The 15009-nt window shown below is 41.3% G+C and overlaps 2 protein-coding genes across 5 annotated transcripts in view; one reads left to right on the top strand and one right to left on the bottom strand.

The window, feature by feature from the left end:
• PIGB (phosphatidylinositol glycan anchor biosynthesis class B) overlaps positions 1 to 13246 on the bottom strand; it is a 36447-nt gene extending 23201 nt beyond the window's left edge. The window contains exons 1-5 of the mRNA XM_055098532.2: positions 13084 to 13246; positions 12087 to 12220; positions 11095 to 11214; positions 4828 to 4932; positions 2612 to 2742 (exon numbers count right to left, since the gene is read on the bottom strand). Of these exons, the coding sequence (XP_054954507.1) occupies positions 2612 to 2742; positions 4828 to 4932; positions 11095 to 11214; positions 12087 to 12220; positions 13084 to 13246 (653 nt within the window). The remainder of the gene's footprint in view (positions 1 to 2611; positions 2743 to 4827; positions 4933 to 11094; positions 11215 to 12086; positions 12221 to 13083) is intronic.
• PIGBOS1 (PIGB opposite strand 1) overlaps positions 1 to 15009 on the top strand; it is a 38969-nt gene extending 23960 nt beyond the window's left edge. Inside the window, exons 1-2 of one of the 4 annotated variants that reach the window (XM_024925743.4) lie at positions 13429 to 13566; positions 14625 to 15009. In XM_024925743.4, coding sequence (XP_024781511.1) covers positions 14700 to 14864 — 165 coding nt within the window. In that variant the 5' untranslated portion in view covers positions 13429 to 13566; positions 14625 to 14699 and the 3' untranslated portion in view covers positions 14865 to 15009. Of the gene's footprint in view, positions 1 to 13428; positions 13634 to 14624 lie in introns of those variants that run through there. The other 3 variants (XM_024925741.4, XM_063596663.1, XM_034938801.3) reach the window with 3 other exon arrangements.

Here is a 15009-nt window from a genome sequence, read left to right as displayed (position 1 = left end):
GGGAGGTGGAGGTTGCAATGAGCGGAGATCATGCCATTGCACTCTAGCCTGGGCAACAAGAATGAAACTCCATCTCAAAAAAAAGAAAAAGAAAAAAAAGAATGAATTCTGTAATGTTGATGAGGATGTAAGCTCAAGGATAACACATTCAAATGCTTACAGAGACCCAGTAAACTATAAAAATGAGAAATGGGGCTGGGTGCAGTGACTCACGCCTGTAATCCCAGCACTTTGGGAGGCTGAGGCAGCTGGATCACTAGGTCAGGAGTTCAAGACCAGCCTGGCCAACATGGTGAAACCCCATCTCTACTAAAAATACAAAAATTAGCTGGGCGTGGTGGTGCGCGCCTGTAGTCCCAGCTACTCGGGAGGCTGAAGCAGAATTGCTTGAACCCAGGAGGCAGAGGTTGCAGTGAGCCGAGATGGAGCCACTGTACTCCAGCCTGGGCGACAGAGAGAGACACTGTCTCAAAAAAATAAAATAAAATAAAAATGAGAAATGTAGGCTAAGTTTGAACTATGGTATTGTCATGAAGGAATCCTAGCCCAAAATACTATTAGAACTTCCAATTTTTCAAGAGAAAGTTGAAATCCAGATTTTGATACATGAGCTTGAAATTTAGGCCAGGTTTGGTGGCTCATGACTGTAATCCCAACGCTTTAAGAGGCCGTGGTGGGAGGATTACTTGATCCCGGAGTTGAACACCAGCTGGGCAACCTAAAGAGACCCCATCTCCACAAATTTTTTTTTTTTGAGACAGTTTTGCTCTTGTTGCCCAGGCTGGAGTGCAATTGTGTGACCTCGACTGACTGCAACCCCTGCCTCCTGGGTTCAAGTGATTCTCCTGTCTCATCCTCCCGAGTAGCTGGGATTATAGGCATGCACCACCAAATCCAGCTAATTTTGTATTTTTAGTGGAGACGGGGTTTCACCATGTTGGCCAGGCTGGTCTCGAACTCCCGACCTCAAGTGATCCACCCGTCTCGGCCTCCCAAAGTGTGGAGATTACAGGCGTGAACCACCACACCTGGCCAATAGTTGCATTTTTTAAAGGAGTGTGCAAAATGTCATTTTATTGTCAGGTCTGGAATAGTATCTGTCATGCTTATACAAGGAAAAATGCTTATATAGCAGTCCTTTTGTACCATGTGACCCTTGCGCTTCCTGACTGAATTAGGGAAGGGCACCTGGGCCCAGGTAGCCAATCTAAGGCTGGCCAGTGTGAAATAAAGTTATGTCCAGATAGAGACAATGAGATTTAATGGACCTAATTCGATTCTCTCAAACTGAATGTGAGATATGGAGAAATCTGGGTAATTGCTAGCAAAAACAGAAGTGGAGAGACTAGCTAAGCCCCTAAATGATGGAAGACTAAGGCAGGATTCATAGGCTATTTGGGATATAAAGGCACAACAAAACAGTCCATTCCCCAAAACTGCCTTGGATTCTGCATAACATTTCAATTCATTTGTGTGGCTCAGATATTCTACAGTTTTCTTCCAGTCCTAGCCACAAGGCTTGAGATGCCCATTTTCCCTTTTAGCCTTAAAATAAAGTCCTCATCGTATACGTAACTTGAGTGAATGCTTTTTCTTGTAGTTAAGAGAGTCTAAGACAGAAATGATCTTATTTGATTTGATCATCCTAACAACCTTTTGTGTAGGAAGAATGGATACTAGAATTTTAACTAGATCCCAAATTCTGGCTTTTCTCCTTTCAGTATATCCTAAATACTGCTATTACAAAAGAAGTTTTTCAAAATCAGATTTGATTATGTCATGCTACTCAAATGCCTCAAATGGTTCCCTATTACCTACAGAATAAAATCCAAATTCAGAGTCCCATTCCAGCCTCATCCCTTCTTCTTCTCTTCTTCCATGCATCCTACAACACTCTATAACTACTCTGGACAATCTGCCTTGAATATACTGTAACTGTAACTGCAAATGGAGCCCATTTACAGTTCTAGGCCTTCACTCATGTTCCCATTGCGTGGTATTTGTTTCCCCAGTTTAAAGGAAGCCAAATAAAGTCCAAGTATTTCCTATTTGCCCTTCCAAAACTCTTCTCCTCCAGCCTTTATCCAGTCTGCACGCAGGAAAGCTTACCTGAATGGACAGCATCAGTGGCTACCTTGCTTTCTGGCTTCTGACTGTTTTGGGTTGAGAGGCAGAAGAGTTGAGTCAGGATTATTTAGTCCCCTGGCTGTCTCCTCATTATTGCTGAAGGCTGGCTGTGCCTGTCCCTGCTGGGGCCCTCTCTTACAATTACAGCTTTTTATAGATTCCAGTAGCCATTTCTTCTCCTTGCTCCTTGGGGCCTAGAGATAATACAGACTTCCTACTATAACCATGCTGGGGGTACTATGGTGTTTCCTTATTGGCTTTTCTAAATATTGTCTAAACCTTTGCAAATATTCCTTTTGTTAAACTCTCCTTAATTATCCTGTTTGAGTATTATCTGTTTTCTGCTATAATATATCAACTGAAAATTTGTGGTTCTCATGACTCATGAAAATTAGGGGGTCTACTAGACATTACAATATGTTGATATTTAAGATTTTTCAAAAGTAGAATTTTGAACACAATTATTAACAATAATTTTTCTTACCTGTTCATAGACTTTGAACCTTCCAAAGGATAGTAGAAAAGAGCAATTATAGTGAGAACAGTTTCCATGGTGTTTGTAAGGGTTCTGGTACAGCAATACCATGTGAACCAGGAGCACAACTGGCAAAAAAACTAAGAAAAAGTACAGAGCAAACATATATGAAGTTGGAAGTGGAAAACCTTAGTACATATTATCTTCTAAATAGCAAGCAAGTCTAAATATTGTGAAAAGGACATCAAAAGGTAGATGATGTTAAAGTAAGTAGGCATGCCCAAACGTTGTTTTTAGAAAGTTACATGAAACACAGGTTTATGATAATAGCAGATCTATATTTGTTCATGTTAAGAAGTTTATACTTTCAGGTGCATTTTTATGGCACTTCATTTGATTTCAAATCCCACTTTCCATTAATGAAACACATAAAAAACAGATTATTTGATGGTAGAGTTTACAGATGATTGAAATTCATAACTAGATTCTTCCAATCAATATTTCTCAAACTGTCTTATAGTACTGACACAAGTATTATGACTGTTTTTTTGTTGACCTTGTTTGGAATGTTGCACTTGTTTGGAATGTCTCCCTGTTTTGGAACGCTGATGAAAAATTAAGACAAAACAGGAAAGAGGAAAAAAAAGTTAGGAGACATTATTAAATTTTAATTTGGAGATTGACTAAATTAATGAATCAGTTTTTGGAAGAACATGCACACAGAGCACCATTAAGTCTACAAAACAAATGTGTTAGAAGAAACTTGTTAGTTGAGGCAATTGTTAAGCATGTGGCACTAGCTTCCCATCTCACCAAATATAGCCTTTAAAAAATGTTCCCAATTTTCATGAAAGTAAAGGTTTTCCCTAAACTAGAAGAACCTCGTGCTGTATCCTTTTTTTTTCTTCGAGAAGGAGTCTTGCTCTTGCTCTGTCACCCAGGTTAGAGTGCAGTGGCACAATCTCTGCCTCCTGGGTTCAAGCAATTCTCCTGCCTTAGCCTCCCGAGTAGCTGGGATTACAGGTGTCTGCCACCACGCCTGGATAATTTTTGTATTTTTAGTAGAGACAGGGTTTCACCATGTTGGCCAGGCTGGTCTCAAATTCTGGACCTTGTGATCCGCCCACCTCAGCCTCCCAAAGTGCTGGGATTATAGGGGTGAGCCACCATGCCCGGCCCTAGTGCTGTATCTTTGGAGGAAGGACTTCAAAGCCATCATGACTTTTGCCTACCATTTTATGTTGAGCCTTCTGCAATGTACATAAAGTATAAGCACAAAATAATGAGGCTAACCATATTGCTGAATCAATTAGCAAGGACTTAGTTGCTAAACCAATCTTTCTTTTTAATGCAAAGGAATAGAATACCTGCAGAAATGTTCCCTTTCTAATTTATTAATAAATTATATTTCAGAAATATGTTGCTAAATTGGTTACTTGGAATTTAGAATGTATTTTCCAATAGAAACAATATAAAAAAGATAGTAAGACTTTCAAACAGGCTCATATAAGCTTATTAACTTTACAAAGAGCCAAGTGAATTAACGACAGTACTACAGAATCCAATCCCTCATCAGGATATTGTTTAAATGGGAAAAAATCCATTCGAGATTGGAGTGGGAGATGTCAGGAATCTATCTTCCCACCTTGAAATAAGTCAAACGACAAAAGATAGTCTTCTATACTATACTTTCTTCCTTACATGAGTCCAGTAATTGCACCAACCTAATATTGTTGTGGCACAAACCACAATTACTTTTGCACCAACCTAATACTTCCAACATCCCATTCAGAAGTGAGAGTTTCAGTGCAAAAAGATTTCTCGGGCTGCACCTCAGATAGAGGCTGGCTAGAGGAACAGAACAAGGGTTGTAAATAGCTAAGATGCTTTGTGAGGTAGTTGGTAATTTAGAACGATCCCTACTCAATTCTATGGAAAGAGAGGCAAGGACAGTTTTGAGGAGTGAAGGGGCTTCCAAAGGTTGTCTCCCAGGGTTTAGACTCTCATAGGGTTTGAGGGCATCAGTGGCTTACACTGTCCAGGGCTTAATCCGACGGAAAGATATGGCAGGTGCCACTTGCATATTACTGTTATTTATGGAAGTACCTCTATAAAGTTGTATGAATTATCTTCTAAAATTGTTTTGGGAATCAATGTTTCCATGTGCTTTATACCCATAGGAACGAAATAACTGGCATACAGCTTCTAAAGTATTTAGGACTTACCACCCATCTTGCCACTTCCTGATTTTCTAGTTGCTTCATTAATGAGTAAAGTCTCACATCTGCTACAGCAGACAGAAGTGCTTGGGCAACTCTAGGAATCCAAATCTTCATCAGTTAAAAAGAAGAACAGGATGTTAAAAATATCTGTTGGTTCAAACTGAATTATGATAAAAGTCAACAAGCTGATCCAACTATCTATGGGAAGCCATTCTTAGTACAAAAATAGGCAATATGTTTTTCTATTCTTCCACAAAACTACATCCCTACATCCCTTTTTCTAAAAAAATTATATTCTCATTAAAATAATCAATGTAGTTTTAAGTTTTACCAGTCTCATTCTCTGTATGTGTGTGTATATATGACATATATACACATATATTATATATAAAATATCATATTATAAATATAAATATATATATTTATATATAAATATAAGATGTTTACCAGTCTCATTCTCTGTATGTGTGCATATATATGACATATATACACATATATACACACACATATTATAAATATATTTTTAAATTATTTTTTATTATATTGATTGATTGGCAGGGTCTCACTCTGTTACCCAGGCTGCAGCCTTGAATCCAGGAGTGAAGCAATTTTCCTGCCTCAGTCTACTGAGTAGATAGGACTTCAGACATGCACTGCCATACTCAGCTAATCTTGCCTCAAATGATACTTCCACCTTGGCCTCCCAAAGTGTTGGGATTACAAGCGTGAGCCACTGTGCCTGGCCCTAATTTTAATGTAAATATTAATAGCCAGTCATTTAATTGTGTTAAGTTTCTGTTTTATTTATTTATTTTTATGAGACGTATCGCTCTGTCGCCCAGGCTGGAGTCCAGTGGCGCGACCGCGGCTCACTGCAAGCTCCGCCTCCCGGGTTCACGCCATTCTCCTTCCTCAGCCTCCCACGCCCGGCTAATTTTTTTGTATTTTTAGTAGAGACGGGGTTTCACAATGTTAGCCAGCATGGTCTCGATCTCCTGACCTCGTGATCCACCCGCCTCGGCCTCCCAAAGTGCTGGGATTACAGGTGTAAGCCACCGTGCCCGGCCAAGTTTCTATTTTAAAAGTATATTTATATTCATTAGCAACAACAGGTTTTTAAAAATTCAAATATTTGCAGCACTGTGTACTATGTATCATGCTAAGTATTTTATATGTATCAACTCATTCAGTCCTAACAATCTTCTGAGTCAAGAACTGTTTTATAGATGAGGAAACTGAGGCACAGAGAGGTTAACTAATTTTCCAAGGCTGCACAGCTAGTAAGTATGAAAGCCGGCATTATAAACCCAGGTCTGCCTGACTTTAATTACTAAGTTATGCTGCTTCTCTATCCTGCAATATAGATAATAAGGTTATATTATCTATAAGATAATAAGATATAAAATAAGATAATAAGAAATACTTTTTTTTTTTTGAGACAGAGTCTTTTTTTTTTTTTGGAGACAGAGTCTCGCTCTGTTGCCCAGGGTGGAGTGCAGTGGCACGATCACGGCTCACTGCAAGCTCCACCTCCCAGATTCCAGCAATTCTCCTGCCTCAGCCTCCTGAGTAGCTGGGACTACAGGTGCACGCCGCCACGCCCAGCTAATTTTTTGTATTTTAGTAGAGATGGGGTTTCACCATGTTGCCCAGGCTGGTCTCGAACTCCTGAACTCAGGCAATCCGCCTGCCTTGGCCTCCCAAAGTGCTAGGATTACAGGAGTGAGCAACCGTGCCCAGCGAGATGGAGTCTTGCTCTGTCGCCCAAGCTGGAGTGCGGCTGTGTGATCTTGGCTCACCGCCACCTCTGCCTCCCAGGTTCAAGCGATTCTCCTGCCTCAGCCTTGTGAGTAGCTGGGACTACAGATGCATGCCACCACGCCTGGCTAATTTTTTGTATTTTTAGTAGAGACGAGGTTTCACCATTTTAGCCAGGATGGTCTTGATCTCCTGACCTTGTGATCTGCCCGCCTCAGCCTCCCAAAGTGCTAGCATTACAGGCATGAGCCACCGCACCTGGCTAACAAATTACTTTTTAAAAAAGCACAAATATTCTGCAATTATAGGAACATGGTATTCAGATGACATTAAAGAGTAAATTTAAGTGTAAAACTGAAATAAAGACTAAATGTATTACAACTAAATTATAGTTAGAAATGCTAATGCTATGCACTAGCATCTCTCAGAGTTAAAAAAAAGGTGTCATAGTTAACACTAACAAAATAACAACTGCTGGTAGAGCACAATTTAATCTTGGTTTGTTTAAAAGATGTGTTTCTAAAAATTTATACATGAGTTTGTTATTTATTTATTTATTTATTTATTTTGTGTGTGTGTGTGTGAGACAGAGTCTCACTCTGTCATCCAGGCTGGAGTGCAGTGGTGCAATCTTGGCTCATGGCAACCTCCACCTCCCGAGTTCAAGCGATTCTCCTGCCTTAGCCTCCCAAGTAGCTGGGATTACAGGTGCCCGCCACCATGCCTGCATAATTTTTCTATTTTTAGTAGAGATGGGGTTTCACCATGTTGGCCAGCTAGTCTCGAACTCCTGACCTCAGGTGATCCACCCCCCTCACCATCCCAAAGTGCTGGGATTACAGGCGTGATCCACCGCGCCGGCTGTTAATTCATATTTTTGTTGAAGCAAACTTCATTAAGTCCACATTATAGGAGCTGCTTTACTTTTAGTTGTCAGTGGCTTTTAGCACTTTATTTTCTTTTTGTCCACAATGTGTAAATAAATGCTAAAATTGGAAAGTTAAAGGTACCCAGTACTTAATTTCACATAAACTGTGCCCTGTAAAATACAGGAAAAGGCACTCATGTACATACCTTCTGTTTACTCTGCATAGGGAGCTATAAGCTTCATCCTTACTTCCCAGGCCCCCTGAAAGCAGTTCATATGAAAAGTCAATTTGGCTACAAACTTAATATGAGCCAACAGTGTGAGGTAGCTATTAAAAAGCTAAAAGAATTCCTGTGCTCTGAGAAATGTAAGTTAATGGACCCACCATATTCTGAACTAGTTACTCTGCCTTCATTATTGTGTCAGTTTGGAGATCCACATTTTAAGACGGATATTAATAAATTACAAAGTGTCTAGAGGATACTATCTATGATTATGAGGTTAAGAGCTAGAGACATTTACCCCGAATAAAGAGAAGTTTTTCAAGGGTGGTTAAGTAGAAATCTTGAATTTAAAACAAAGTAGACTTTCGCATAACAATAAGCGGAGTTCTGAACTCCCAGTCATTAGCAGTCTCTCCAGATTTTTGATGCCATAATTTTCCATGTTACAGTAAGGACCTGCTAAAGAGTAAAATAAAGCAGTGGAGTGAGGTAAAGAGAAGAACATGCCAGGCGTAACTTGAGCACTAGGCCTATGTTGGCAGCTCCTCATTCCATACTTCTGTTCTTTACACTCCTGACTCCCCCCGTAAGCTACAGGAGCCAAATACCCTTTTGTTGTCTTCTGACTATTCAAAGACCCTACTGTTGGCAAGCTTGGTGGCTCACCCCTGTAATCTCAACACTTTGGGAGGCAGAGGCAGGCAGATCATTTGAGTCCAGCCTGGCCACGGTGAAACCCCGTCTCTACTAAAAATACAAAAATTAGCCAGGTGTGGTGGCGGGTGCCTGTAATCCCAGGTACTCGGGAGGCTGAGGCAGGAGAATCACTTGAACCCGGGAGGCGGCAGTTACAGCGAGCCAAGATGGTGCCACTGCACTCCAGCCTGGGCGACAGAGTGAGATTCCATTTCAAAAGAAACAAAACCCAACAAACCTTACTGTGGTTCCCCATTCAGGTTTCCCCTCCTCTTCCTCTTTCTTTTTACATGTTCCATGCCATCACAGGCCAAAAGACATATAACATGAGCCACACGTGGAATTTTAAATTCTATAGCTGGCAAATTAAGAAGTAACAACAGAGATGACCCCCAAATCCAAAACAGGTAAAATTAATTTCATCTTATCTAACCCAATATATCTAAGGCATCATCATTTGAACATTTAATCAATAAAAATTATAAAAATATTTTTATTCTTTTTTTGTACTAGGCCTTTGACATTCAGTATGTATTTTACATTTTCAGCACTTCTCAAATTGGACTAGCCACATTTGAAGTCTTCAACAGCTACATGTAGCTAGTGGCTACCATGGTGGACAGTGCAGCTCTAAGCCATCTATCCTTTTTAAAAATTTTTTGTAGAAACAGAGTTTTGCTATGTTGCCCAGGCTGTTCTCAAACTCCTGGCCTCAAGCAATCCTCCCACCTCAGCCTCCCAAAGTGCTGAGATTACAACTGTGAGCCACCATACCTAGCTGTGCATAAGCCTTATGCAGTTTGTAGAGGAGCCATCTGGGAAGAGCACTAGGCTGTGAGTAAATAGACCTGGGATTTAGCTCTAGTTCTGCTTTTAACACGTTGTGACCTTGGTCTATTTACTTCACTTCTCCAACCTCTTCTAGCTTCAAAATTATGTATATAATTTGCTTAAAATAATCAATATGAGAGTACGAATGACTGATCATATCCTAATGAATCTCTACAGGGTCAAGTTCCAGATACGACAATGAGTTCCTTTTAGAGGGGTTGGAGCAGGTCAGGGGAGGCTTCCTTCACGTCACAAAATGACCTGGTGGGTCAGCTACAGATGGAGGGCAGTGGATAGGTCTTGGAGGAGCAGGAAATTTTTCTATCTTGAAGACCTCTTCATTTGTAATCTGACCTACTTCCTGGGATATAAACGGTCATTGATGAGATTATGTATATTTTCTTGTGATTCCAGACTTTATGGATACCTTGCATAATCTATAAACTAGTAGATAACTGTAAGAGAAGAAAAGCCAGGTTGCGGCTCCTAAATTCTGCCTGTTGTTAATGGAAGAAACTCTGCTACTGCTCTGAATTCTCCTTCCCCATCATCTTCCCATTTGAAGCATCGGTTTCACTGGTTTAACCCTAATTTCTCAATAACAGGGGAGCAAATATTGCAATGGGGAGAGTACAACCCCACCTTAAAACAAATACCCTAGAACCTGTGTCTTTCTAAGCTACACAAAACACGTCAGGATTTGGACTGCCTTTGGAATGCTGAGCCATTAACCCCCACTGACAGAAATCGGGGAGAGCGCAAACTCTGAGTCTCATCTGATGACAGCTTAAAAGATCATGGGAGTGAGGCTAGAGAAACTTTTACACCATTAGTCCTGCCCTTGTACCATCTCCTGGCAACTGACCCCAGCAATTAATAGCCTAGGAATTACAATCCTACTTACTGTTGATGCCTAATTACTATATAGCACGATGATTATGCAGATCATTAAATTTTTGTCAAATTAAAATTTTTAAAGTTTTAATTTCAACACTAAATCCTCAGTGGGTTTAGATGTATACAGACTTCATAAAATCATATCACATGGTCTTCTTACAAGGTAAAAAACACAAAATACAACGGTGCTCTCAAGTGATACTTTTTTTGCGGGGGATGGGGGAAGGAGTTTCGCTTTTGTTGCCCAGGCTAGAGTGCAATGGTGTGATCTCGGCTCACCGCAACCTCCACCTCCTGGGTTCAAGTGATTCTCCTACCTCAGCCTCCAGAAAGTCTGAGATTACAGGCATGCGCGACCACACCCGGCTAATTTTGTATTTTTAGTAGAGACGCGGTTTCTCTGTGTTGGTCAGGCTGGTCTCGAACTCCCAACCTCAGGTGATCCACCCGCCTCGGCCTCCCAAAGTGCTGGGATTACAGGTGTGAGCCACCGCGCGGGCAGATCATCTCAGGTCGGGAGTTCGAGACCAGCCTGACCAACACAGAGAAACCCCATCTCTACTAAAAATACAAAATTAGCCGGGCATGGTGGTGCATGCCTGTTATCCCAGCTACTCGGGAGGCTGAGGCAGGAGAATCGCTTGAACCCGGGAGGTGGAGGTTGTGGTGAGCCAAGATCACGCCATTGCACTCCAGCCTAGGCAACAAGAGCAAACTCCGTCCCCCCCCCCCCAAAAAAAGAAAGAAGTATACTTCTAATGTCCAAATAATACATAATATAGTCATTTTGAAAATCTGCACATCATAACAGGATTCCTCATAGCAGGATATTTTCATGCTCAGTCTTGTATTTCAGCACAAACTAAAGAGTTACACATCACAGTATGTCTGTAGTATCATGGGCTTCCCAGATATGGCTGGACTTTAGCAACAGTAGCCTTTTAAAAACAAATTCCATGGCCCCAATATCATTTAGTTACTTTTATTTAAACTTACCAGCAACTGAACACTATCTTTCCCTAAAAGATGAAGAATCTTGTAAATGCTTGCAAAGATTAAGGGATAAGTGTAACTCCTCAGTCTCTCTGTCCATTCCCAAGTCAAATAACCATAATTAGTAACATTAAGGAGTAAATGTCCAATAATATTGAAACCTATTTCCGTGTTTTTTTTTTTTTTTTTTTTTTTTAAGATGGGGTCTCACTCTCTTGCCCAGGCTGGTCTCAAACTTGGGCTCAAGTGGTCCTGCCTCTACAGGTGCACACCACTTCACCTGGCAAAATCTATTTTCATTTCCATTTATAAAACAATATTTTATTTTGTGGCAGTCTTAAAACAGCATTTTATACTGGATATTTGCATTAAAAATTCAATTGGCCAACTAAACTCTTAACTTCTTCAAGGCAGTAATGTGTTTTTTACTTTCTCTGTATCCTCCAAGTGCTAAGTACTGTGGGAATGTATGCTAACGGCTGTGTCAAGTATATTAACATAAAAGAAAGATACAGGGGAAATATTTGTATAAAATAATGGTATACTTTGATGAGTTAAAATTATTTGGGGAAAATACGGAAAACTGAAAATATGTATAGTAGTCCCCCCTTATCTGTGGTTTCTCTTTCCATGTTTCAGTTGCCCAGAGTCAACCACTGTCTGAAAATATGAAGATATTTTGAGAGAGACCACATAAAAGTTCACATAACTTTTATTATAGTATTGTGTTATACTTGTTATATTTTAATACTGTTAATCTCTTACTGTACCTAATTTGTATAAACTTTATCATAAGCGTGTGTGTATTTTTTACATATATAAAAACAATATATATAGAGTTTGGTACTGTCTACAGTTTCAAGCATCCACTAGGGATTTTGGAAACTATCTACTGAAGACGAGGGAGCAAGGGGGACTACTCTAAAAGAAACTGAGCACAATTTCCAAGATGAATACACACTCATAGTCTGGAAAAGAAACGACAAAGGATATTTGAAAACCATGTGATGTGAAACTTCAAGAGACTGCCAGTATTCATCTGGAACAAAACTTGTCTGCACTAAAAAGCAGTTTAATATTCGTAAAGCTATGGTAAACAAGAGCAGATAAATATTTTCTCCAAGAAGATCTGAAAAACAGAACAAAACAGGTAATAGTGGCACAAAAGTCAGGCAGTTCCACTTGCAAAACTTAAAATCTGCTGCTCTGGTTGGCTCCTTGTAAGGCACAGTAGTGACCTCTGGCCCCTCCACACCATTCTTAAAGCCAACCTGGTTGGTTATACAAGCACCACAGCGTCATCACTGGGTGACTGCCACTCTTTTAGTTTAACCAACTTTTCTTGCAACTTATTGTGTAAAGATAATATTAAAATAAATACAAAAAAAAAGAGTGGGTTAACTAAGGCCTTAGGCTAATTAATTAGGTCATACTATGTGTGTATCTAATGAAAGAAACCAGCTAACAAATTACTAATTTGGGAAGCAGCCCTTTGTATATGTGCAATATAAAATGGTCCTCTGTACATATATATTGATGATTACTATTATATATGCCAGGCACTGTGTTAATTTCTTCACATGCATCTCACTTAATCCTCCAAACAATATTATGGGATAGGTATTATTAGCCCCATTTTACAGACGAGCAAATTGAGGCCCAGAAATTAAACTGCCTTGTCCAAATAAAGTTGTAAATTACTTATCAGGATTCAAACCCGGGTCTGTCTGCTGTCTCCAAAGTCCTGCTCTTGACCACAAATGGACAGCCTGTCGGCCAAATACAGAGTATTTTTTAAAAAATTGAATTTAGTTGCCAACATTTAAAAATCAGAATTTATATTAAAATCTGTGTTTCCAGCATTTCCCAGCATTTCAAAACTCGTTAAGATCTGGCAACACAGAGCTCAACGGGCAACTGGCTGGTAATGAAATAGAGGGGGCTCCTTTTAGATGGGGGCAGGAGCTCTCCAGACAGTGTCCCCTCACTCACCCCCGCGGCGCCTGGCGCTCTTCTCCTGGGTGTTGAAGTACAAGGTAGACTTTCTCTTTCGCAGCTTTATCTTGCCGTGGGAGCGGTTCTGGAGACCATGCAAAGTGAGGCTGGCATCTCCGCCCCCCGGCTCCATTCCGCACTTGCTTAGGGGCCTCCTCATCCCCGGCCGCCACCTTCCTAAGGCGGAAGAAAGCTGCAGTAGCGCGCTGCTCGTCCATCCATTAAGTTTGGCCTTTGAGAGCAGTCGTCGCTCGCAAGCCCGGAAGTAACCGGGAACGGGCAACTTCGTAGCTCCCACCCGACGTGGTGGCCCCCTTGCGGTTTCCTTTCGCCGTTTCCGAACCGAGGAATTGTTACTCGCCTTTGGCTTGGCGGTCTCTGTGCTCGGGGGTCCGAAAACTGCTGGAAGGCCCCCGGTCTCTGGAGGGGAGCAGGCGGTAGCGAGTTTAGTGACGTGGAGCAGGCGCAGAACAGTCGGAGGTGCCTGAGTGGTTATTAAAAACGGTAACGGTAATTGTAGACGTCAGTGTTGGTGTTAACATTTCAGGTTCGTTGCTCTCACAAAAAATGCCTGTTCAACGAGGTAGGCAGGGTAGGGATGATTTAGCTTGTTGTACAGATGTGGAAACAGGCTGAATGGTTCCTATTTTTTTTGTTGTTGTTGCTGTTGTTAGGTTTTTTTTTTTGTTTTTTTTTTTTTGTTTTTTTTGAGACGGAGTTTCGCTCTTGTAGTCCAGGCTGGAGTGCAGTGGCGCGATCTGGGCTCACTGCAACTTCTGCCTCCCGGGTTCCAGTGATTTTCCTGCCTCAGCTCCCAAGTAGCTGGGACTACAGGCGCGCCACCACGCCTGGCCAATTTTTGTATTTTTTTGTAGAGACGGGGTTTCACCATATTGGCCTGGCTGGTCTGGAACTCGACCTCGTGATCCGCCCGCCTCGGCCTCCCAAAGTGTTGGGATTACAGGCGTGAGCCACCGCGTGCGGCCCACTCCTCTTGTTAAAAGTAAAACCAGGCCGGGCGCGGTGGCTCACGCCTGTATTCCCAGCACTTTGGGAGGCCAAGGCGGGCGGATCAGGAGGTCAGAGGATCGAGACCATCCTGGCTAACACGGTGAAACCCCGTCTCTACAAAAAATACGAAAAATTAGCCGGGTGTGGTGACACGCGCCTGTAGTCCCAGCTTCTCGGGAGGCTGAAGTAGGAGAATGGCGTTAACCGAGGAGGCGGAGCTTGCAGTGAGCCGAGATTGCACCATTGCACTCCAGCCTGGGCGACAGAGCGAGACTCCGTCTCAAAAAAAAAAAAAAGAAAAAGTATGCATTTAAAACCATTGAGAACATTCTGTAATAGAAAAGGTTTTAGTTTTGTCTTATACCCTTCCCTAATTCACTTCCTGTACTTCTTATGTATTTATATTCTTGTTTTAATTAGTAACATATTATAAAAATATTGTTCACTCCAGTGCAAAGTAGTGACATAACATCTTTTAAAAGGACATTGTACTAAATGATGGCTTTGCTTTCCATTTTTGTATACAGATTTGAAGAGATTTCCTGGGTGTGGAGTGTGACTTTCCAAAACCAGCTTTTCCTTGAGCTGTATTTGTTGCAGCAATGTTTAGGAGATTGACTTTTGCACAACTGCTTTTTGCCACTGTCCTTGGAATTGCTGGAGGAGTATATATTTTTCAACCAGTATTTGAACAGTATGCCAAAGATCAGAAGGAATTAAAAGAAAAGGTGCAGTTGGTACAAGAATCAGAAGAGAAGAAAAGTTAATACTACATGGAGTTAGGCCGGGCGCAGTGGCTCACGCCTGTAATCCCAGCACTTTGGGAGGCCGAGGCGGGTGGATCAGGTGGTCAGGAGTTCAAGACCAGCCTGACCAACATGGTGAAACCCTGTCTCTACTAAAAATACAAAA

The sequence above is a fragment of the Pan paniscus genome, chromosome 16, assembly GCF_029289425.2.
Source record: "Pan paniscus chromosome 16, NHGRI_mPanPan1-v2.0_pri, whole genome shotgun sequence".
NCBI classification, from domain to species: domain Eukaryota; kingdom Metazoa; phylum Chordata; class Mammalia; order Primates; family Hominidae; genus Pan; species Pan paniscus.
Note: the sequence above shows the minus strand (reverse complement) of the source record. Positions and strands in the feature narration are given on the sequence as shown.